This window comes from Pristiophorus japonicus, chromosome 2 (assembly GCF_044704955.1).
Source record: "Pristiophorus japonicus isolate sPriJap1 chromosome 2, sPriJap1.hap1, whole genome shotgun sequence".
NCBI lineage: Eukaryota > Metazoa > Chordata > Chondrichthyes > Pristiophoridae > Pristiophorus > Pristiophorus japonicus.
Window position 1 is genome coordinate 37194613 of NC_091978.1, and position 22834 is coordinate 37217446.

At 43.1% G+C, this 22834-nt stretch overlaps 1 protein-coding gene across 2 annotated transcripts in view; it reads left to right on the forward strand.

Moving 5' to 3' along the window:
• Positions 1 to 22834, forward strand: part of immt (inner membrane protein, mitochondrial (mitofilin)) — a 66150-nt gene that overhangs the window by 17867 nt on the left and 25449 nt on the right. For both annotated transcript variants that reach the window (XM_070866857.1, XM_070866858.1), the window contains exons 2-6: positions 7910 to 7983; positions 8397 to 8586; positions 14955 to 15075; positions 17445 to 17600; positions 19629 to 19739. In XM_070866857.1, the coding sequence (XP_070722958.1) occupies positions 7910 to 7983; positions 8397 to 8586; positions 14955 to 15075; positions 17445 to 17600; positions 19629 to 19739 (652 nt within the window). The remainder of the gene's footprint in view (positions 1 to 7909; positions 7984 to 8396; positions 8587 to 14954; positions 15076 to 17444; positions 17601 to 19628; positions 19740 to 22834) is intronic.

Genomic DNA, 22834 nt, shown 5'->3' on the forward strand with positions numbered 1-22834 from the left:
ACTTGTATCGCCCTATATTTTCTCTCTTGGCCCACTCTCTTCTCCGCTTCCTGTCACCCGATCATGCCACCTTTCATTTCGCCCCTCTCAAGTACTTTTACCCCCAACCAATCGCAACTCCTTTGCCTTCCTTCTCGCCTGCTGCCATTTCAGGGTTGAATCCACCTTAAATAAGCCCACAGCTACCATATGTGCCTCTTGGCATTCTTTGGAGGGCCCATTGAGCCACCTGTTACTGACTCCTTATGAGGAGCAGTTCCAGCTAGCCCATCCTCTCTCGCCGACCTTCTCGCCTTGTATGTCCGCTGACAGCTAAAGTCGCTAATCTCTCCTGTCCCAATCATCCCACTCACCACTACCCCTTTGTACCCTGCCTGCGGATCAGCAATCGCCTCCCTTTTCTGCATTTTCCTCTACGATGTCCATGCACTTGCAAACTAGAATCTTGCCATTCGCAACCTTATTGTAGATGAATGCATTGACATCCTGGCTTTGACTGAAACTTAGCTCACAGTGGTGACATCTTTTTCCTTACCAAAGCCTCCTGGCTTAGCTATTCTTTCCACTGCCTACCCTTCCCAGATCATCACAATGGTGGTGTAGCCATAATCACCAAGTCACACCTTGATATCTCCCCCTACTCCCTGGTACATCTCTTCCTTGGAGCATCTCATCTTGTTCCACAGCTCTTGACTCTCCGATAAAATTCTTGTTGTCGATTGCTCCTGGCCCCACTGAGTTTCTTCCCGAAATATCTTTCCTCCCACTCATCATCATCCTTGATTTTAATCTCCAACCCAGCTCGCCTTGCTTTCTCTCTTCTAAATTCACTGCCCTCCTGTCATCAAAAAAAAATCTCCCTCCATATAAACTCTCCTACCCGTATTCACAATCTTGCCAGGTTCCGTAGTGTCTGTACTCCTATGGTCTTGATCACTGACACGGCCATCTTCCTTGTATTCCGCATCACCTGCGTCCTCAACCCCTTTCCAAGCCCACTTCCTTCTACGTCTGTCTCTGGGGGAAATAAATTGTTTCCCCAAGTCATTTACAACTTCACTTCCAAGCTGCCAAATTCCCAACCTTTGGCCCTCCATTCACCATGATACTTCAAGCTATCAATTTAGTCAACCATTCTCTCACTTCCACCTTTGATACCCTTGTCCCCAGCAAAATCTTGAATCTCTCCCTCCCTCATATCCAAGTGGTACAGGTGAGCGTGTTTGGCATAACTGGAATAGTCATCCATCACCAAATCTGACTGGGCCACATCAAGTGATATCAAGCCGCACTTTCTTCTGCCAAAGCCGCTCACTACTCCAATGGTGATTTTGGAGTGCAAGATGACCCCCCCCCTCCCCCGGCTTTTTTCCACTACCAACAGTCACTAAAATCCTTTCTCCCGCATCTAGCGCCTTCCACAGAAAGCGAGAGGAGCTCATAGGCTCAGTGACAAAGAAGTCCAAAATCATCTGTTTAATTGCCTCTGCTGTTTCTCCCTCTTATTACCCACCAAGCCAAACCACTCCCTTGTCCTGGCTTTGAGCCCACGACTGTCTCTACTTTCTCTCTCATCTCCTCTCTCATGCCGTCTCTGAGCTCATCTCGTGAATAAAACTCTCCGCCTGCTCCTTTTGGACTCTATTACAGTTAAACTGTAAGTTCCAGTCCTGGCCCCCATCCTAGCCGACATTTTAAATGGTTCTTTATCCTCAGGTACTGGCCCCCTCCTATTCAAAACTACCATCATCAACCCCCTGCTCAAAAAGCTTAACCGCGACCCTCCTTGCAAACTACTACCCCATCTCCATCTCCCTTTCCATCAATGTAACATTACCCGCCACTACTTCAGCCTATCGGTTGCTGAAACCTTGAACCAAGTCATTTTCACTTCCATCATCCCATCAACTTCAGCTTACTCTATACTCTGCCCGTATTCTATCCTGCACCAAGTCCTGCTCACCCATTGCTCCTGTCCTCGCCTAATCTACAATATTTCCCAGTTCTTCAATCCCTCAACTTAAAAATTCTTATCCCTGTGCTTTAAATCCCTTTGTGGCCTGAACCCCTCCCCCTCTGTTCCTCTGACTCTGGCCTCTAGAGCATTTCCTCTCTCTTCGCCCCACCATTGGCAGCCATGACCTCAGCTGCCTATGCCTCATGCTCTGGAAATCCCTCACTAAATCCCTCCACCTCCCTTTGCTTATTTAAGACCCATCTTAAAATCCAACTCGGATCAAGATTGTGGCCAGCCTTTTCGTGCAGAATTGTTTTTTTGTTACACTTTGGGACATTTCTACATTAAAAGATTCTTTATAAAAATGCAAATTGTGGTAGGTTAACACAAAGTGGATATAATACTTTCCCTATTATTTTATGCCATGTCCATTATGTCCAATGGTAGACAAAGTCACTCATGAGAGGGCTCTACAAAATATAATTGGATTGTATTCATTAAAATTGTATATCCTGTTTGTCACATCATATCTAATGCATAACAAATGTTAACATTTTCTGTCAATGTTCAAAAATCATAGTTTGTGAGGTCACAACCAGTAGTGCATAATCTGAGAACTCCGTTTTTTAAAATGTACAAGTATTTTATTGAAAAAAATTCCGTCTAAAATGGTTCAAGAGTTGTAAGACAGCAGCAGATGGACTGCATTGTCTTCGTGTCCTGTACTTTCTGATATTTTATGAAAATGTATCTGGGAAATAGTAAATGAACTTGTTGTGTCAATTGATTTATATTGTGCACAGATTTTGAATTAAAATGGGTGCATTAATTAGGGTACCCTTTTCTGGTAACGCTGCATTGAACTGTGTTCTGCCACAAATTCTGCCAGAGCCCGTGTGACAGATGTCAGGTTGCAAATACATCTGAGAATCAGGCTATATAGAGAAAGGTCAGAGGAGGTGAAAAAGAAAATAAGAGGGGCAAAGAGAGAGGGTATGAGAATAGATTGGCAGCCAACATAAAAGGTAATCCAAATGTATTCTACAGGCATATAAATAGGAAATGGGTAGTAAGAGGAGGGGTATGGCCGATTAGGGACTAAAAAGGAGACCTATGCTGGAGGCAAAGGGTATGACTGAGGTACTAAATGAGTACTTTGCATCTGTATTCACCAAGGAAGATGCAGCCATAGACATAGTGAAGGAGGAGGTAGTGGAGACACTTGATAGGATAAAAATTGATAAAGAAGAGCTATTAGAAAGGCTGGCTGTACTTAAAGTAGATAAATCACCAGGAGCAGATGGGGTGCATCCGAGGATGCTGAGGAGATTGAGAGCGGAAATCGCAGAGGCACTGGCCACAGTATTCCAATCCTCCATAGATATGGGAGTGGTGCCAGAGGACGGGGGAATTGCAAATGAACCATTGTTCAAAAAAGGGAGTAAAGATAAACCCAGCATCTACAGGCCAGTCAATTTAACCTCAGTAATGGGGAAGCTTTTAGAAACAGTGATCAGGGACAAAATTAATAGTAGGGGTGGATTAACTTAAGGAAAACCAGCACAGATTCGTTAAAGGCAAATCGTGTTTAACCAACTTAATTGAGTTTTTTGATGAGGCAATAGAGAGGGTTGATGAGGTTAATGTGGTTGTCATAGTGTACATGGATTTCCAAAAGGCGTTCGACAAAGTGCCACACAATAGACTTGCCAGCAAAATTGAAGCCCATGAAATAAAAGGGACAGTGGCAGCCTGGATATTAAATTGGCGAAGTGACAGGCATCAGAGAGTAGTGGTGAATGGTTGTTTTTCGGATTGGAGGAAGGTATACAGTGGTGTTCCCCAAGGATTGATTCTAGGACCACTGCTTTTCGTGATATCTATTAATGACTTGGACGTGGGTGTGCAGGGCACAATTTCAAAATTAGCAGATGACACAAACTTGGAAGTATAGTGAACGAAGTAGCTATTTTTACAGATTTTTTTGACAGCCGTCCGTCAAGCCCCCCCCACCCATATTGCACTTTTTTTTGACTGACAGACGACAAGGCCGCACCCTTTCAAGCTCCGCCCCTGCGCCCCGAATCATTCCCTCCACGCGGTGCCAAGAAGTAGGACTTGAGGCCCAAGACTCCGCTGAGGCCCTGACTCTCTTCCGCCGCTAATTCCCCGAGGACTCGCCCTCACTAGGCCCAACTCGCTCCGACTCTCTTTCTCCCCTTCCAGGACTCCCTAGGCCCCGACTCGCTCCCTCGCCGACTTCCTTCCTCCCCCGACTCGCTAGGCCTCGACTCGCACCCTTGCTGATTGCGGCAGTCCTGGGCCCAAGAGCGGTTAGAATGGGCCCGATTGCAAGAGAGAAGCTGGTGAGTGGGGAGGATGTACTTGGCCTAGGGTACGGCACTTCGGCTGGGGGAGGGATGTACTTGGACTGGGGTAAGGCACTTTGGCTGGCCCTTGCTGTCTTCTGGGGTGCTCTGTCCTCTGTCGCTTCAGGAAGTCAAAGTGGATTGAATTACAATTTGCAAAGTCAGTGAGACCTTGGGATGCACGGTTCCAGTTACACACTCCATTGAAACTTCAGGGTGTGGCTTATCCTCCAAGGGGACCAATCATAGACAAGGGGTGGAGCATGGTGGCCATTTTCACAATACAAATAAGCGCGTCCTATAGTGAACAGAGAGGAGGAAAGTGATAGACTTCAGCAAGCCATTGACAGGCTGGTGAAATGGGTGAATACATAGCAGAAAAAGTTTAATGCAGAAAAGTGTGAAGTGATGCAATTTACATAAGAAATAGGAGCAGGAGTAGGCCATATGACCCCTCAAGCCTGCTCCGCCATTTTATACGATCTTGGCTAATCCGATCATGGACTCAGCTCCACTTTCCTGCCCTGTCCCCATAACCCCTTATCGGTTAAAAAACTGTCTATCTCTGTCTTAAATTTATTCAATCCCCCAGCTTCCACAGCTCTCTGAGGCAGCAAATTCCACAGATTTACAATCCTCTGAGAAAATAAATTTCTCCTCATAGAAACATAGAAAAACATAGAAACATAGAAAATAGTGCAGGAGTAGGCCATTCGGCCCTTCTAGCCTGCACCGTCATTCAATGAGTTCATGGCTGAACATGCAACTTCAGTACCCCATTCCTGCTTTCTCGCCATACCCCTTGATCCCTCTAGTAGTAAGGACTTCATCTAACTCCTTTTTGAATATATTTAGTGAATAAATGGGCGGCCCCTTATTCTAAGATTATGCCCCCTAGTTCTAGTCTTCCCTATCATTGGAAACATCCTCTCTGCATCCACCTTGTCAAGCCCCTTCATAATCTTATACGTTTCGATAAGATCACCTCTCTTCTGAATTCCAATGAGCAGAGGCCCAACCTACTCAACTTTTCCTCATAAGTCAGCCCCCTCATCTCCGGAATCAACCGAGTGAACCTTCTCTGAACTGCCTCCAAAGCAAGTATATCCTTTTGTAAATATGGAAACCAAAACTGCGCGCAGTATTCCAGGTGTGGCCTCGCCAATACCCTGTATAGCTGTAGCAAGACTTCCCTGCTTTTATACTCCATTCCCTTTGCAATAAAGGCCAAGATTCCATTGGCCTTCCTGATCACTTGCTGTACCTGCATACTAAACTTTTGTGTTTCATACACAAATACCCCCAGGTCCCGCTGTACTGCAGCACTTTGCAATATTTCTCCATTTAAATAATAACTTGCTCTTTGATTTTTTTTCTGCCAAAGTGCATGACTTCACACTTTCCAACATTATATTCCATCTGCCCAATTTTTGCCCACTCACTTAGCCTGTCTATGTCCTTTTTGTGTCCTCGAAGATTGCTTTTCCTCCCATTTTTGTATCGTCAGCAAACTTGGCTACGTTACACTCAGTCCCTTCTTCCAAGTCGTTAATATCGATTGTAAATAGTTGGGGTCCCAGCACTGATCCCTGCAGCACCTCACTAGTTACTGATTGCCAACCCGAGAATGAACCATTTATCCCGACTCTGTTTTCTGTTCGTTAGCCAATCCTCTCTCCGTGCTAATACATTACCCCCAACCCCATGAACTTTTATCTTGTGCAGTAACCTTTTATATAGCACCTTGTCAGAATATTTTCTGGAAGTCCAAATGCACCAAATCCACTAGTTCCCCTTTATCAACCCTGTTTGTTACATTCTCAAAGTATTCCAGCAAATTTGTCAAACATGACTTCCCCTTCATAAATCCATGCTGACTCTGCCTGACCGAATTATGCTTTTTCAAATGTTCTGCTACTACTTCTTTAATAATGGATTCCAACATTTTCCCAACCATAGATGTTAGGCTAACTGGTCTATAGTTTCCTGCTTTTCGTCTGCCTCCTTTTTTAAATAGGGGCTTTACATTTGCAGTTTTCCAATCTGTTGGGACCTCCCCAGAATCCAGGGAATTTTGGTAAATTACAACCAATGCATCCACCATCCCTGCCGCTACTTCTCTTAAGACCCTAGGATGCAAGCCATCAGGTCCAGGGGATTTATCTGTCTTTAGTCCCATTATCTTACTGAGTACCACCTCCTTAGTGATTGTGATTGTGTTAAGTTCCTCCTCCTCCCAACCCCCCATTGCCCCTAGACTATCCACTGTTGGGATATTGTTAGTGTCCTCCACTGTAAAGACTGATGCAAAGTATTTGTTCAGAGTTTCTGCCATCTCCATGTTCCCCATTAGTAATTTCTTGGTCACGTCCTCTAAGGGACCAACATTAACTCTAGCCATTCTTTCTCTTTTTATATACCTATAGAAACTCTTGCTATCTGTTTTGGTAGAAAGAATGAGGAAAGGACATATAAACTAAATGGTACAATCCTAAAGCAGGTGCATGATCAGAGAGACCTGGGGGTATTTGTGCACAAGTCGTTGAAGGTGGCAGGGCAGGTTGAGAAAGTAGTTTGGGATCCTGAGCTTCATAAATAGAGGTATGGAGTACAAAAGTGTGGAAATTAGGATGAACCTGGATAAAACACTGGTTCGACCCCAACTGGGGTATTGTGTCCAATTCTGGACATCACACTTTAGGAAGGATATGAAGGCCTTGGAGAGGGTGCAGAAAAGATTTACAAGAATTATTCCATGGATGAGGGACTTCAGTTATGTGGATAGACTGGAGAGCTGGGGTTGTTCTCAGAGCAAAGATGAGTGAGAGGAGATTTAATAGAGGTGTTCAAAATCATGAGGGCTCGGGACACAGTAGGTAGAGAGAAACTGTTCCCATTGGTGGAATGGCCGGGAACCAGAGGACACAGATTTAAGGTGATTGGTAAAAGAACGAGGCGACACGAGGAAAAACTATTTTACGCAGCGAGCAGTTAGGATCTGGAATGCACTGCCTGAAAGGATGATGGAGGCAGGCTCAATAATGCCTTTCAAAAAGAGTTGGATAAGTACCTGAAGGAAAAAAAAATGTGCAGGGCTTTGGGGAAAGGGCGGGGAGTGGGACTATCTGAGGTGCTCTTGTAGAGAGCTGGTGTGGGTTCGATAGGCCGAGAGACCTTCTGTGCTGTAGCCATTCTATAATTCTATGATAACTGTTACAAATCTCTGGTTAGTCCTTAGCTGGAGCATTGTGTACATTTCCGAGAACCACACTTTAGGAAGGATGTTAAGGCCCAGGAGAGGGTACAGAGGAGGTTTACCAGAATGGTGCCAGTTTGGGAACGACCCTGTAGTCACGTTGTTACAGTGCTGCATATTCTAAATGTTTCATGTAATTGGCTGAAATTAGTGGTGTGGCGGCAGGTCAGTGCTATTATATACCAAACCTGTCACTCGATCACGAACTACAGTATATTACAAAATGAAACAATTTGAGTACAGTATTTTGAGGAACAATAAGGTTCTTTCTCCAATAGAGACTTTGGTCAAACTTTTTATTAAACTGTTCTTTCTTCCTCTTCACAGAAGTGCCTTTGTGGTAAATCACAGCTCCGTCCTTTGCAACAATGCCGTGGTTACACAACTGGGAGTACTACTGGGTGTGTATACATATTTTTTAAAAAGGTGGCATATTTATTTCTAGTTCACTTCCTTTTATTGTGTGGTAAGATAGTTAAATATTCCTCCCCCTCCCCAAAAAAAGGAGGGTGCTTGTTAAAAAGAAAGAAAGATTTGCATTTATATAGCGCCTTTCTCGACCACCGGACATCTCAAAGCACTTTACAGCCAATGAAGTACTTTTGGAGTGGTCTAAGAAAAACTCTTCTGAGGTGGGGTTAGTTATTCCTTGTTGCATGTGCATCGCGACCCGAAAACCAGCTTTTATGAGGCCTCACCGGGTCCGTGCGCACTTCATGTGGACCCAGCAAGGCAGGAATTTTCGGCCAATTAAGTTTCTAAACAATTACTGCATTTGTCTTTCAAATGTACTACATTTCATTTTTTTCCACAGTGCCTCAGCAGGCAAAATTGTAGGAGGAAGTGTCCTGTTTATTGGAGGAGGCCTTGGTGGCACTATATTGTATGCGAAGTGGGATCCCAAATTTCGAGAGAATGTAGAGAAAACTGTCCCGTACTCTGAAAAAGTGTTTGAACTGGCCCTTGGGCCTGCACCATATAACATGCCTCTATTAAAGAAACAGGTATGTATGTATAAGACATTGAAATTTATTGCACTCGCACGCCATTGTTCATTCCAGTTGACTTCATAGATTAGTACAGCACAGAAGGAGGCTATTTGGCCCCTTGAGTCTCTGCCGACTCTTACGAAGAGCAGTCCAATTAGTCCCACTCCTCCGCTCTTTCTCCATATACCTGCATATTATTTCTCCTTCAAGTGTTTATCCAATTCCTTTTTGAAGGCTACTATTGAATCTGTTTTCACCTCCCTTTCTGGCAGTGCATTCCAAATCCTAACCACTCTTTGCGTAAAAACGTTTTTCCTCGTGTCGCCTCTGGTTCTTTTGCCAATCACCTTAAATCTGTGTCCTCTGGTTATCAGCCCTTCAACCATTGGAAGCAGTTTCTCTTTAGTTACTCTATCTAAACACTTCATGATTTTAAACACCTCTATCATATCTCCTCTTGGCCTTCTCTGCTCCTAAGAGAACAACTCCAGCTTCTCAATCTGTAAACCTTCACAACTGTAATCCTTCATCCCTGGATCCATTCTAGAAAATCTCTTCTGTACCCTCTCCAAAGCCTTCACGTCCTTCCTAAAGTGTGGTTACCAGAATTGAATACACCAGCTGGGGCCGAACTAATGTTTTATATAGGTTTAGCCTAACTTCTTGGCTTTGGTACTCCATGCCTCTGTTTATAAAGCACGGTCCAGCCCACACTGCGAAATGTGTGCGCACTAGGTCCGTGCAGCAGAGCTGGTCTCCGGTCGTCTAAGTTAATCCTTGCTACTGGACCAAGACTTAGCTCTGTTAAGCCCATGTGGTGGCTGGTATGCAATGGTCACCACACATTAAAAAAAATCCAAACACAGACATCTTCCACCCTTCAAGATTTAGTTCGGACCTGGAATTTTAGGTCCATCATTGAAACACCTGTGAACTTTTTGACGTGGAAGCAATTCATCCTCGATTCGAGGGACTGCCTATGATGATAGAAAGCCGAGGATCCCATATGCTTTATTAACATAGAAACATAAAAAATAGGTGCAGGAGTAGGCCATTCGGCCCTTCGAGCCTGCACCGCCATTCAATATGATCATGGCTGAACATGCAACTTCAGTACCCCATTCCTGCTTTCTCGCCATACCCCTTGATCCCCCCCGAGTAGTAAGGACTACATCTAACTCCTTTTTGAATATATTGAGTGAATTGGTCTCAACAACTTTCTGTGGTAGAGAATTCCACAGGTTCACCACTCTCTGGGTGAAGAAGTTTCTCCTCATCTCGGTCCTAAATGGCTTACCTCTTATCCTTAAACTGTGACCCCTGGTTCTGGACTTCCCCAACATTGAAAACCTTCTTCCTGCATCTAACCTGTCTAAACCTGTTAGAATTTTAAACGTTTCTATGAGATCCCCTCTCATTCTTCTGAACCCCAGTGAATACAAGCCCAATTAATCCAATCTTTCTTGATATGTCAGTCCCACCATCCCGGGAATCAGTCTGGTGAACCTTCGCTGCACTCCCTCAGTAGCAAGAATGTCCTTCCTCAACTTAGGAGACCAAAACTGTACACAATACTCCAGGTGTGGCCTCACCAAGGCCCTGTATAACTGTAGTAACACCTCCCTGCCCCTGAACTCTCATCCCCTCGCTATGAAGGCCAACATGCCATTTGCTTTCTAACCGCCTGCTGTACCTGCATGCCAACCTTCAATGACTGATGTACCATGACATCCAGGTCTCGTTGCACCTCTCCTTTTCCTAATCTGTCATCATTCAGATAATAGTCTGTCTCTCTGTTTTTACCACCAAAGTGGATAACCTCACATTTATCCACATTATACTTCATCTGCCATGCATTTGCCCACTCACCTAACCTATCCAAGTCACTCTGCAGCCTCATAGCATCCTCCTCGCAGCTCACACTGCCACCCAACTTAGTGTCATCCGCAAATTTGGAGATACTACATTTAATCCCCTCATCTAAATCATTAATGTACAATGTAAACAGCTGGGGCCCCAGCACAGAACCTTGCGGTACCCCACTAGTCACTGCCTGCCATTCTGAAAAGTACCCATTTACTCCTACTCTTTGCTTCCTGTCTGCCAACCAGTTCTCAATCCACGCCAGCACACTACCCCCAATCCCATGTGCTGTAACTTTGCAAATTAATCTCTTGTGTGGGACCTTGTCGAAAGCCTTCTGAAAGTCCAAATACACCACGTCAACTGGTTTTCCCTTGTCTACTCTACTGGAAACATCCTCAAAAAATTCCAGAAGATTTGTCAAGCATGATTTCCCTTTCACAAATCCATGCTGACTTCGACCTATCATGGCACCTCTTTCCAAATGCGCTGCTATGGCATCCTTAATAATTGATTCCATCATTTTACCCACTACCGATGTCAGGCTGACCGGTCTATAATTCCCTGTTTTCTCTCTCCCTCCTTTTTTAAAAAGTGGGGTTACATTGGCTACCCTCCACTCCATAGGAACTGGTCCAGAGTCTATGGAATGTTGGAAAATGACTGTCAATGCATCCGCTATTTCCAAGGCCACCTCCTTAAGTACTCTGGGATGCAGTCCATCAGGCCCTGGGGATTTATCGGCCTTTAATCCCATCAATTTCCCCAACACAATTTCCCGACTAAGAAGGATTTCCCTCCGTTCCTCCTTCTTACTAGACCCTCTGACCCCTTTTATATCCGGAAGGTTGTTTGTGTCCTCCTTAGTGAATACCGAACCAAAGTACTTGTTCAATTGGTCTGCCATTTCTTTGTTCCCCGTTATGACTTCCCCTGATTCTGACTGCAGGGGACCTACATTTGTCTTTACTAACCTTTTTCTCTTTATATATCTATAGAAGCTTTTGCAGTCCGTCTTAATGTTCCCTGCAAGCTTCCTCTCGTACTCTATTTTCCCTGCCCTAATCAAACCCTTTGTCCTCCTCTGCTGAGTTCTAAATTTCTCCCAGTCCCCGGGTTCGCTGCTATTTCTGGCCAATTTGTATGCCACTTCCTTGGCTTTAATATTATCCCTGATTTCCCTTGATAGCCACGGTTGAGCCACCTTCCCTTTTTTATTTTTACGCCAGACAGGGATGTACAATTGTTGTAGTTCATCCATGCGGTCTCTAAATGTCTGCAATTGCCCATCCACTGTCAACCCCTTAAGTATCATTCGCCAATCTATCCTAGCCAATTCACGCCTCATACCTTCAAAGTTACCCTTCTTTAAGTTCTGGACCATGGTCTCTGAATTAACTGTTTCATTCTCCATCCTAATGTAGAATTCCACCATATTATGGTCACTCTTCCCCAAGGGGCCTCGCACAATGAGATTGCCAATTAATCCTCTCTCATTACACAATACCCAGTCTAAGATGGCCTCCCCCCTAGTTGGTTCTTCGACATATTGGTCTAGAAAACCATCCCTTATGCTTCCAGGAAATCCTCTTCCACCGTATTGCTTCAGTTTGGTTAGCCCAATCTATATGCATATTAAAGTCACCCAAGATAACTGCTGCACCTTTATTGCATGCACCCCTAATTTCCTGTTTGATGCCCTCCCCAACATCACTACTACTGTTTGGAGGTCTGTACACAACTCCCGCTAATGTTTTTTACCCTTTGGTGTTCTGCAGCTCTACCCATATAGATTCCACATCATCCAAGCTAATGTCCTTCCTAACTATTGCATTAATCTCCTCTTTAACCAGCAATGCTACCCCACCTCCTTTTCCTTTTATTCTATCCTTCCTGAACTGCTTTGTTAACCTGTCCTGCCACCTTCAAAGATTTGTTCACAAAGACCCCTCATCGGTCTCTTGCACTCCCTTTAAAATTGTACCATTCAGCATGTATTGTCTCTCCTCATTCTTCTTATCAAAATGTATCACCTCACATTTTCTGCATTGAATTACATCTGACATTTATCCACCCACTCCACCAGCCTGTCTCTATCCTCTTAAAGTCGATTGCTACACTTCCAAGTTTTGTGTCATTGGCATATTTTGAAATTGTGCCAAGTCCAAGTCATTAATGTATTTCAAAACAAGGGTGGTTCTCATACTGAACCTTGATGAACTGCACTGTATAGCTCCCTCCAGTCTGAAAAACAGCCATTCACCACAACTCTGTTTTCTATCCATGCTACTACTGTCCCTTTTATCCCATGGGCTTTAATTTTGCTAACAAGTCTAAATGGTACTTTTTATCAAATGCCTTTGGGCTTTGACAAATTTGCTGGAGTTCTTTTAGGATGTAACGAGCAGGGTGGATGGGGGGGAACCAGTGGATGTGGTGTATTTGGATTTCCAGAAGGCATTCGATAAGGTGCCACATAAAAGGATACTGCACAAGATAAGAGCTCACGGGGTTGGGGTAATATATTTGCATGGATAGTGGATTGGCTAACTAACAGAAAACAGAGAGTCGGGATAAATGGGGTCATTTCCCGATTGGCAAATAGTAACTAGTGGGGTGCCACAGGGATCGGTGCTGGGGCCTCAACTATTTACAATCTACATTAATGACTTGGATGAAGGGACTGAGTGTAATGTAGCCAAGTTTGCTGACGATACAAAGATGGGTGGGAAAGCAAGTTGTGAGGAGGACACAAAAAATCTGCAAAGGGATATAGACAGGCTAAGTGAGTGGGCAAAAATTTGGCAGATGGAGTATAATGTGGGAAAGTGTGAGGTTATCCACTTTGGCAGGAAAAATAAAAAAGCAAATTATTATTTAAATAGGGAGAGATTACAAAATGCTGCAGTATAGAAGGACCTGGCAGGCCTTGTGCATGAAACACAGGTACAGCAAGTAATCAGGAAGGCAAATGGAATGTTGACCTTTGTTGCAAACAGGATGGTGTATAAAAGCAGGGAAGTCCTACAACTGTACAGGGTATTGGTGAGGTCACACCTGGGAGTTTTGGCCTCCTTATTTAAGGAGGGATATACTTGCATTGGAGGCAGTTCAGAGAAGGTTCACTAGATTGATTCCTGAGATGAAGAGGTTGACTTATGAAGAAAGGTTGAGCAGGTTGGGCCTATATTCATTGGAGTTTAGAGAATGAGAGGTGATCTTTTTGAAACATATAAGATACTGAGGAGGCTCGACAAGGTGGATGCAGAGAGGATGTTTCCCCTCGTGGGGGAATCTGGAACTAGGGGGCATAGTTTCAGAATAAGGGGTTGCCCACTTAGAACTGAGATGAGAAGGGATTTCCTCTCCTGACTGTTGTAAATCTGTGGAATTCTCTGCCCCAGAGAGCTGTGGAGGCTGGGTCATTGAATATATTTAAGGCGGAGATAGACAGATCTTTGAGTGATATGGGGTGAGGGCAGGGAAGTGGAGCTGAGCCCAAGATCAGATCAGCCATGATTTTATTGACTGCTCCTATTTCTTATGTTCTCATACACAACACTGCCTTCATCCACCCTCTGTTACCTTGAGCAAAATGATTTTCTTCTGGTCTACTTTGATTTCCCCCATGCCACACACCATGAATTCCACTAGCAGAATCTCCCAGATACTATGATCTAGACTGGAAATCACTATTTATGGTAGGAATATGCAAGCATTTTGTCGTTGTTGGAGCCATGCATGCCACATACAAAGTTTAATTCCATGGTCCCTTGGTTTGCACATTTTTCAAGTTGCTGATATTAGTAGATCTTAATGCTGTGTTTAGAATATATCAAACAATGAGGCAACAATGCTAAGAAACGGCCTTTCCAAATTCTCAGGCCCATAATATTCACATAACAAACCCACAAATTAAAAAAATATAAGCACAAGCTGGACTGAGCTGTCTGGACTGAGATGATGTGAAATGGTGGGCACAGATCCAATTCCTACTCTGATGTCTCGCACTCGTCTCCTTCTTGACCTGTGGATGTATCTCAGTTCTCAGATATGTGAAGGCAATATCACCTGTTGGGCAGAATCCTTCAAAATAAGTTTCTAGGGCTGGAGAAAGTTACAGATATGGAAGTTAGACTTTGTGGACTGAAACTGGTCTAGTTTGACTCTCCTCCCTCTTCAATTAGCATCCCAAAAATCTGATCGAGTACTTTTATGTTTTTTGTCTGGTTCCTTAGTCACTGCAGGGTGCAAGAATGTGGAGAGCTGGTGGTAGAGCCGTTATTTATTAAAGCTAATACTCTAGAATCTGTTATGCTGAAATAGAGTTTGTGGGTTACAATGTTACATATTTTCGGCAAACATGGTTTGATGCTGTGATATAAATTTCAACATGAGCAACTGTCTGCAGTATCCTACCTATTTATGGTCAAGTATTTCCAGTTCTGAGTTATATTTTGAAGTATGTAGGGTGGCAGTGGTTAATTCTTCATTTAAATTTCTCCTTGTTTTGTTTTAAGGATATGGAGGGTCCATTGAAAATATCAACGACAGCTGAAGTGTTAAAAGAATCCAAACTGCCGCAATCCATGCATAATAACGATAAAGAAGCTTCACCCATTGAAGAGGCCATGGGAGAAAGTAATTCTGAATCTCGTAGTAAAGATTTCAGTGTGCATTATTTAGTGTTGTCTGAAAACCCAGGTTGAGTTTATGAAACTACTCTCCAATACGTGACGAGGATTGTTGTCTGAAATGTTCAGGGTTGAACTGTGATTCTAGTAATAGCTCATCCCACACTAATTTGAATAGGGTATAAATGATATGAGCAATATGACTGTCCTGCTTTGTGCTTCAGTGATGTCTTAAATAGATTAGCCTCAGAAACATTGGTGCTGAAAAGTTCATTTTGATTCAATCTTTCAAACTTTCTTAACAGACGGTTTTTACATAGAATAACGTAGAAATTACAGAAATGGGCCCAACTGGTCTATGCCAATGTTAATGCTGCACACAAGCCTCCTCCCACCATACTTCATCTAACCCTATCAGCATTATCCTCCTAACTCTTGTACTGTTAGTTGACTCAACAGATGAGATGGTAGATGGTAATTAAAAACAGGTGGATACATTAAATCAAATGTGCAAAAGTAACTAAGTTTTTTTTTTTGCATTGCTGAGATTAGAAATTGCAAAACAAAATATACGGTTGTGCTTTTCAGAAAACACTGAGATGTAATAAATAATGGAAAAGCTGCATTTCTTTCAACTTGCCTATGAGCTTATATCCTTTCTCTTGAGGGCATTTGCTCTTTAGTGAAAGACCTATGTCCTCAATTTTCTCTAATTGTACATAGGTTGTGTCTCAGTCCTGTTCTGGGCAAGCAGGCTAATTCCAGCACCCACTGTTGGTTAGTTCCTACAATATGAGAATATTCAGCTGTTTTGCTTCCTTCTGCCCAGCATCATTCAGTAAGGGACTGAGTTGAAAGGAGAATCTAATCTGTTTCCTTCTACTGTAGTTTTAAGTCCAAACAACTAAAATTTATCTTTTTTTAATGCTTTAATTGCGCACTGTCAAAATTGTCTTGCCTTTTTTCATGCATGTTAACAAGTATTGACCCTTTTGTGACCCCTCTCCCTGCATAATCCTTTCATCAATTTGCCCTTCTGCCAGGACATTTGTCCAGTAGAGCTGTAGCGTTGTTCACACAAGTGTTTGAACACAAGTGAACACCAGTTTGAACACAAGTGTTTGAACACAAGTGAACACCAGTTTGAACGCAAGTGTTTGAACACAAGTGAACACCAGTTTGAACACAAGTGAACAACAGTTTGAACGCAAGTGTTTGAACACAAGTGAACACCAGTTTGAACACAAGTGTTTGAACACAAGTGAACACCAGTTTGAACGCAAGTGTTTGAACACAAGTGAACACCAGTTTGAACACAAGTGTTTGAACACAAGTGAACACCAGTTTGAACACAAGTGAACACCAGTTTGAACACAAGTGTTTGCGGGTCAACTGGTGGAAAGCAAACCTTTACTTGAAAGCGATTTAAGAAGTCGCCTTGTACTTTTACCGTGGATTTGAGATGAAGCTGTGAACTGCCAATTGAAGTACTTAATGCAGCATTGGGGAATGCAGGAAAAACTATTTGAATAAGTGTTCAGAAAAGAAAAGAAAATGGGTTTTCTTTTTCTTTTTTTGTGGTGCGGAGTATAGATTAGAGAAGGAACCTTTACTGCATTTACTAATATTGGGACAGGTCTCCGATCAAATCTTTATTTAGTATGGGATAGCATGAACTTTTGAAAATTGAATTGAGGAAGGAGCTTCAAGATTTGGGGGAAGGGCAGATAAAGGATTAAGAGAAGGAAAACAAAGCAATCATAAATAATGAAGGCCTAAGAAGAAGGATAAATAGGAGGATAAGAGATTCAATAGATAACGTCTAGGGAAAAAATAGTTTATTTAAAAAAAAAAAGGAAATCGTGTGCAATGAAGAGTTAGATCCCCATAAAAGTGAAAGTGTGGACAACTGTAGAATGGAACAGAAAAAAGAAGAGTTATTAAGAGAGTGGGGTGGACATTGAAAGAAAACGAAAGCCAAAATATGAAATAAAATAAGTTTTATTAAAGGATAAATATATGAAGGAGCTACAATGAAGAATAAATCTATAGGGAAAAAAGTTGTGGAAAAATGCACCTGTACAAAGAGTCCCACCTGTACAAAGAGTCCCACCTGTACAAAGAGTCCCACCTGGAAGAGTGCATTGTGAAAATATTCGGCTCACTTTGAACAATTATTGGTTTTTCACAAGAAGTGTTGCAAAGATAATATGAAAAGGTATAGTACTCGGGGAATTGGTGCCAAGCCTTAAATCAGTTAGTGTAGAAGCGTGAGGCGAATGCCTGACTGCATTTCTCTCTGATGCTTTACTTGAAAGCATGATTTTGAAGCTGTAATAATCCTCTTGCCTTCCTCAAACCCCACCCTGTATTCAGGATCTTCTAAAGATGCAGCTGCAATTATTTCCGCTGTTGGTGATTCTCCATCAATCCCTGCTCCTGTGGTGCAAGTTGAACCCAGTACCCTTGCCAGTGAGCACAGCCCAGGAACCACGCATGAACATGAAATGGAACACAAACATATTCCAAGTGGTAAGTAAAGTGGATGTATTTATGGACAAACAAAGTTATGCCTGACACACCCAAAGATGATGTTTTGGTTAATTAGAGAGCGCTATTCATCACCAGGTTGCTTATTCTATAGCCTCTTTTGATGACTTTGGCCTTTACATTTTCATATGTATAATTGTTGGTGGAGAAATTGGTTTTAAAAAAAGATCAATACCAATCACATAAAGCAGATGACAAACTATCAGCTGGAGCCTGAGCGATAGAGACTATTGGTTGCAGTACTGCTCAGAGAAAGAGACCGAGAAAGGGAATGACTGTATCCTACCAGCAGTAGACCTAGTTCTAAATGAAGAGAAAGGATACGGTAACATAGATGACTAGCAATCCATAGGCCTGGACTAAAGATCCAGAGACATGAGTTCAAATCCCACCACAGTAGCTGGGGAATTTAAATTCAGTTTATTTTTTTTTAAATTTGGAATAAAAAGCCTCGGGTGAGCCGCCTTCTTGAATACACTTGAATGGCTTGCTCGGCCATTTCAGAGGGCAGTTAAGACTCAACCACATTGCTGTGGGTCTGGAGTCACATACAGGCCAGACTGGGTGAGGATGGCAGATTTTCTTCCCTAAATGACATTAGTGAAACAGATGGGTGTTTACGACAGTTTCAGCATTACTGATACTAGCGCTTTATTCCAGATTTTTATTTAATTAATTCCCCAGCTGCCGTAGTGGGGTTTGAACTCATTTCTCGGAATTATCTGTCCATCTCCTGGGTTAATAGTCCAGTAACATAATCACTATTCTACCGTACCTTATACTTATAATAAATTAGATGGTTAGATGCTTTTAAAATAAAACAAAGTCCCTGAGGGACAACTGGCTTCCCCACCTGTTCAAGAAGATGAGAACACAAATTAGTGAAACTGTAACTGACAGTAAATGAGGGGATAAAATTCTAAGGATTGGTAACTGACCAACATCGCCACATTAGAAACATAGAAACATAGAAAATAGGTGCAGGAGTAGGCCATTCGGCCCTTCTAGCCTGCACCGCCATTCAATGAGTTCATGGCTGAACATTCAACTTCAGTACCCCATTCCTGCTTTCTCGCCATACCCCTTGATCCCCCTAGTAGTAAGGACCTCATCTAACTCCTTTTTGAATATATTTAGTGAATTGGCCTCAACAACTTTCTGTGGTAGAGAATTCCACAGGTTCACCACTCTCTGGGTGAAGAAGTTCCTCCGCATCTCGGTCCTAAATGGCTTACCCCTTATCCTTAGACTGTGACCTCTGGTTCTGGACTTCCCCAACATTGGGAACATTCTTCCTGCATCTAACCTGTCTAACCCCGTCAGAATTTTAAATGTTTCTATGAGGTCCCCTCTCATTCTTCTGAACTCCAGTGAATACAAGCGCCCAGTTGATCCAGTCTTTCTTGATAGGTCAGTCCCGCCATCCCGGGAATCAGTCTGGTGAACCTTTGCTGCACTCCCTCAATAGCAAGAATGTCCTTCCTCAGGTTAGGAGACCAAAACTGTACACAATACTCCAGGTGTGGCCTCACCAATGCCCTGTACAACTGTAGCAACACCTCCCTGCCCCTGTACTCAAATCCCCTTGCTATGAAGGCCAACATGCCATTTGCTTTCTTAACCGCCTGCTGCACCTGCATGCCAACCTTCAATGACTGATGTACCATGACATTTTAATGTCACTTACCGGGAAAATATCTATCAATTTTAAGTGCTTTAAGTTGGAGACCACTTTGGTAAAGCATAACTTGTTAAAGTGCATGGATTATGGAAGAGACAGCCATGCTGGAGTTTCTTTAAGATGTTGCTGATGAGATGGAAAATGTGGTTGATATAAGTTACCAGGGACACCATTGAATTGTGCAGTATAAATGTGTTCAATAGGCAACTACATGTGTTCCTGGAGAGAGAAGGGAATTGAAGAATATGTTGAGTACTTGAGTTGAGCTCTTTTTTAAGGAAACATTTGTGGTGTAAAGCCGTCTTTTCCTGGCCTTTTGTTCTTAAAAGGTGAAAGCTGTGGTTGTGAAAATAAAGCCATCGCAGTAAAAGAACGCTCTTCTCAGGAGGTTGCAGAACACCTAGCTCGACAAGATCAAGAGGAGCACGTCAAAGTTGTTGGTAAATAAAAACAATTTCAGATCCCTTTACTTCCAACAAATATATTTTGTAACTCGCACGAGCCGTAGACGCCATACCCCAACTGCGAGAGTGGTAGGTCTCCCGCCTGCAGAGTTCTTTGGTACATGAGGTTGTCTTTTTTCTTAATTTTCTCCCATCCTCTCCTGCAGGTGGCAGTTCATGCTGAATTAGGGTTCCACAGACTCTTGCAGCTCACTATTTCCTCCAAGTAAAGAAAGAAAGACTTCATTTATATAGCGCCTTTCATGGCCTCAGGATGCCACAAAGCGGCTTTGCAGCCAATGAAGTACTTTTGAAGTGTAGTAACTAATGTAGGAAACACTGCAGCAAAATGCGCACAGCAAGCTCCCACAAACAGCAATGTGATACTGACCAGATCATCTGTTTTAATCGTGTTGGTTGAGTGATAAATATTGGCCAAGGCATCACGAAAAATTCCCTCGCTATACTTCGAAATAGTGCCATGGGATCTTTTACGTCCACCTGAGAGGGCAGTCAAGGCCTTAGTTTAATGTCCATACTCTTAATGTTTTTACCACAAATGGAACTTGTTATTTTCTCTCTTTTATTCTTGTTTTGTTTGCATGGTAAACTTATCTTGTCCTATCTCCCTTGTTTCACTTCGGCAAATGCACCATCTACTGTGTAATCTCCAATATTCAATCCTTAGCCTGTGCTGAGTTAGCTAATCTCACCCTGGGAAGGGGAATTCAGGGTTCCCATTCCTGACTTGCATTACAGTAAGTCCTGTTAGAGAATGCATGTGTAGATGTCAGATAAGGACAAGCTGAGACACGACTTGTGATGGATAGTCAAATACTCTGCCAATGCTCTACCCCAAGGTTCACGTGTGAAGAATTGATCACTTGACATTAAACTTTAGAGAGAAACCAGTGAACCCATTCTGCTTCATTGAATACCCTCATAATAATTGCGTGTGGAGTAAGAGGAAGTTGTTCCGTTGGGACTGGGCTTCACTTGAACCATGCTGGTACTAGTGTCCTGGCGAATCGAATAACAAGGGCTGTAGAGAGGGCTTTAAACTACATAGTGGGGGGGGAGGGTTCAGGTGAATGAAAATTTAAAAAGTCAAAGAGCAAGGAGAAGGCAATAGAGCAGGGTAGCACTGGGAGAAATGATAACCAGTGTGTGACCGAGAATGTATAAACATAAGAGTGTATCAGAAAGTGGGGTCAAAGCAGGAAAAAATGGTAAAAAAAACAAAATGAAAAGCTCTTTATCTGAATGCTTGCAGCATTCGTAACAAAATAGATGAGTTGACAGCACAAATAAATATAAATGGGTATGATCTGATGGGCATTACAGAGACGTGGTTGCAAGGTGGCCAAGGCTGGGAACTGAATATTCAATTTGGAAGAATAGACAGAAAGGAAAAGGAGGTGGGGTAGCTCTGTTAATAAAGGATGGGATCAGTGCAGTAGTGAGAAATGATAAATTGGTTCGGAAGATCACGATGTAGAATCAGTTTGGGTGGAGATAAAAAAATAATAAGGGGAAGAAGTCACTGGTGGGCGTAGTCCAGAGGCCCCTTAACAGTAGTTACACTATTGGGCGGAGTGTAAATCAAGAAATAATGGAGGCTTGTAAAAAAGGAACGGCAATAATCATGGGTGATTTTAATCTTCATATTGATTGGACAAATCAAATTAGCCAAGGTAGCCTTGAGGAGGAGTTCATATAGTGTATCTGAGATGGTTTCCTTGAACAGTATGTTGCGGAACCAACCAGGGAGCAGGCTAGCTTAGATCTGGTACTGTGTAATGAAACAGGATTAATAAATGATCTTCTAGTAAAGGATCCTCTAGGAAAGAGTGACCATAGCATGGTTGAATTTCAAATTCAGTTGGAGGATGAGAAAGTTGGATCTCAAACCAGTGTCCTGCGCTTAAATAAAGGAGACGACAAAGGTATGAAGGCAGAGTTGGCTAAAGTGGACTGGTCAAATAAATTAAAGTGTAAGACAGTTGATAAGCAGTGGCGGACATTTAAAGAGAGAGTTCATAACTCTCAACAAAAATATCTCCCAGTGAGAAGGGAAGAATTTAAAAGAGGGAAGAACTGTCCGTGGCTAACTAAGGAAATAAAGGGACTGAGATTCAGGGTCTCAAAGAGCCCTGTTAATGCCCGTTTGCAGTGACCATTCTTAAAAATCGAAAGGCCGTCACTTTGGGGTCAATTGGCCAACCCGACGTAAATTCAGGTCGGGGATTTTTCAGCCTAGACCCGATCCTGCCCAATTCTGATGACCGTCAAAAGCAAGTCATCAGGGGTTGCACCACCAATTTTATTAAACAAAAATACTTGCCTTCTGATGTTCAGCTCCATCCACCGATCCCCTGCCGCCTGGTATATCTGACAGGTTTTTCTGTCAGTGCACCCTCTGCAGAGTGAGTACGGCCCGACAGCGCAGCGGCCCTTAAAGGGGAGGGCCCACTGCCGTGGTCACAATGTAAAAAATTTTGCCAGCTGACTACCCGATCGGCCGGTGAAGTACTGTCCCCCCCGGGTTCGGCCGGGCCACCAACGGGCAGTCTGGTACTCCCTCTTGGGTGCCAGGCCGCTGGCCTGGCCAAAACCCTCCCTGGTGCCCCAGTGGCCAAAATAACAGAATCTCTCCCCTGTGACGTCACCACTACTCCACCACTGATGACAGCGGCGGAGTCCCGGTCCCGACCGATTTTCAGCCAGTCAGCAAAGCATACAATGTGGCCAAGACTAGTGGGAGGCCAGAGGATTGGATAATTTTTAAAAGCCAGCAGAGAACGACTAAAAAAATGATTGAGAGGGAAGATAGATTATGAAAGTAAACTAGCACGAAATATAAAAACAGATAGTAAGAGTTTCTACAGGTACATAAAAAGGAAAAGAGTGGCTAAAGTAAATGTTGGTCCCTTAGAGGATGAGACTGGGGAATTAATATTGAGGAACAAGGAAATGGTAGAGACTTTGAACAAATATTTTGTATCAGTCTTCACGGTAGAAGACAGTAAAATCATCGCAATAGTGGATAATCAAGGTGCTATAGGGAGGGAGGAACTATCACTAAAGAAAAA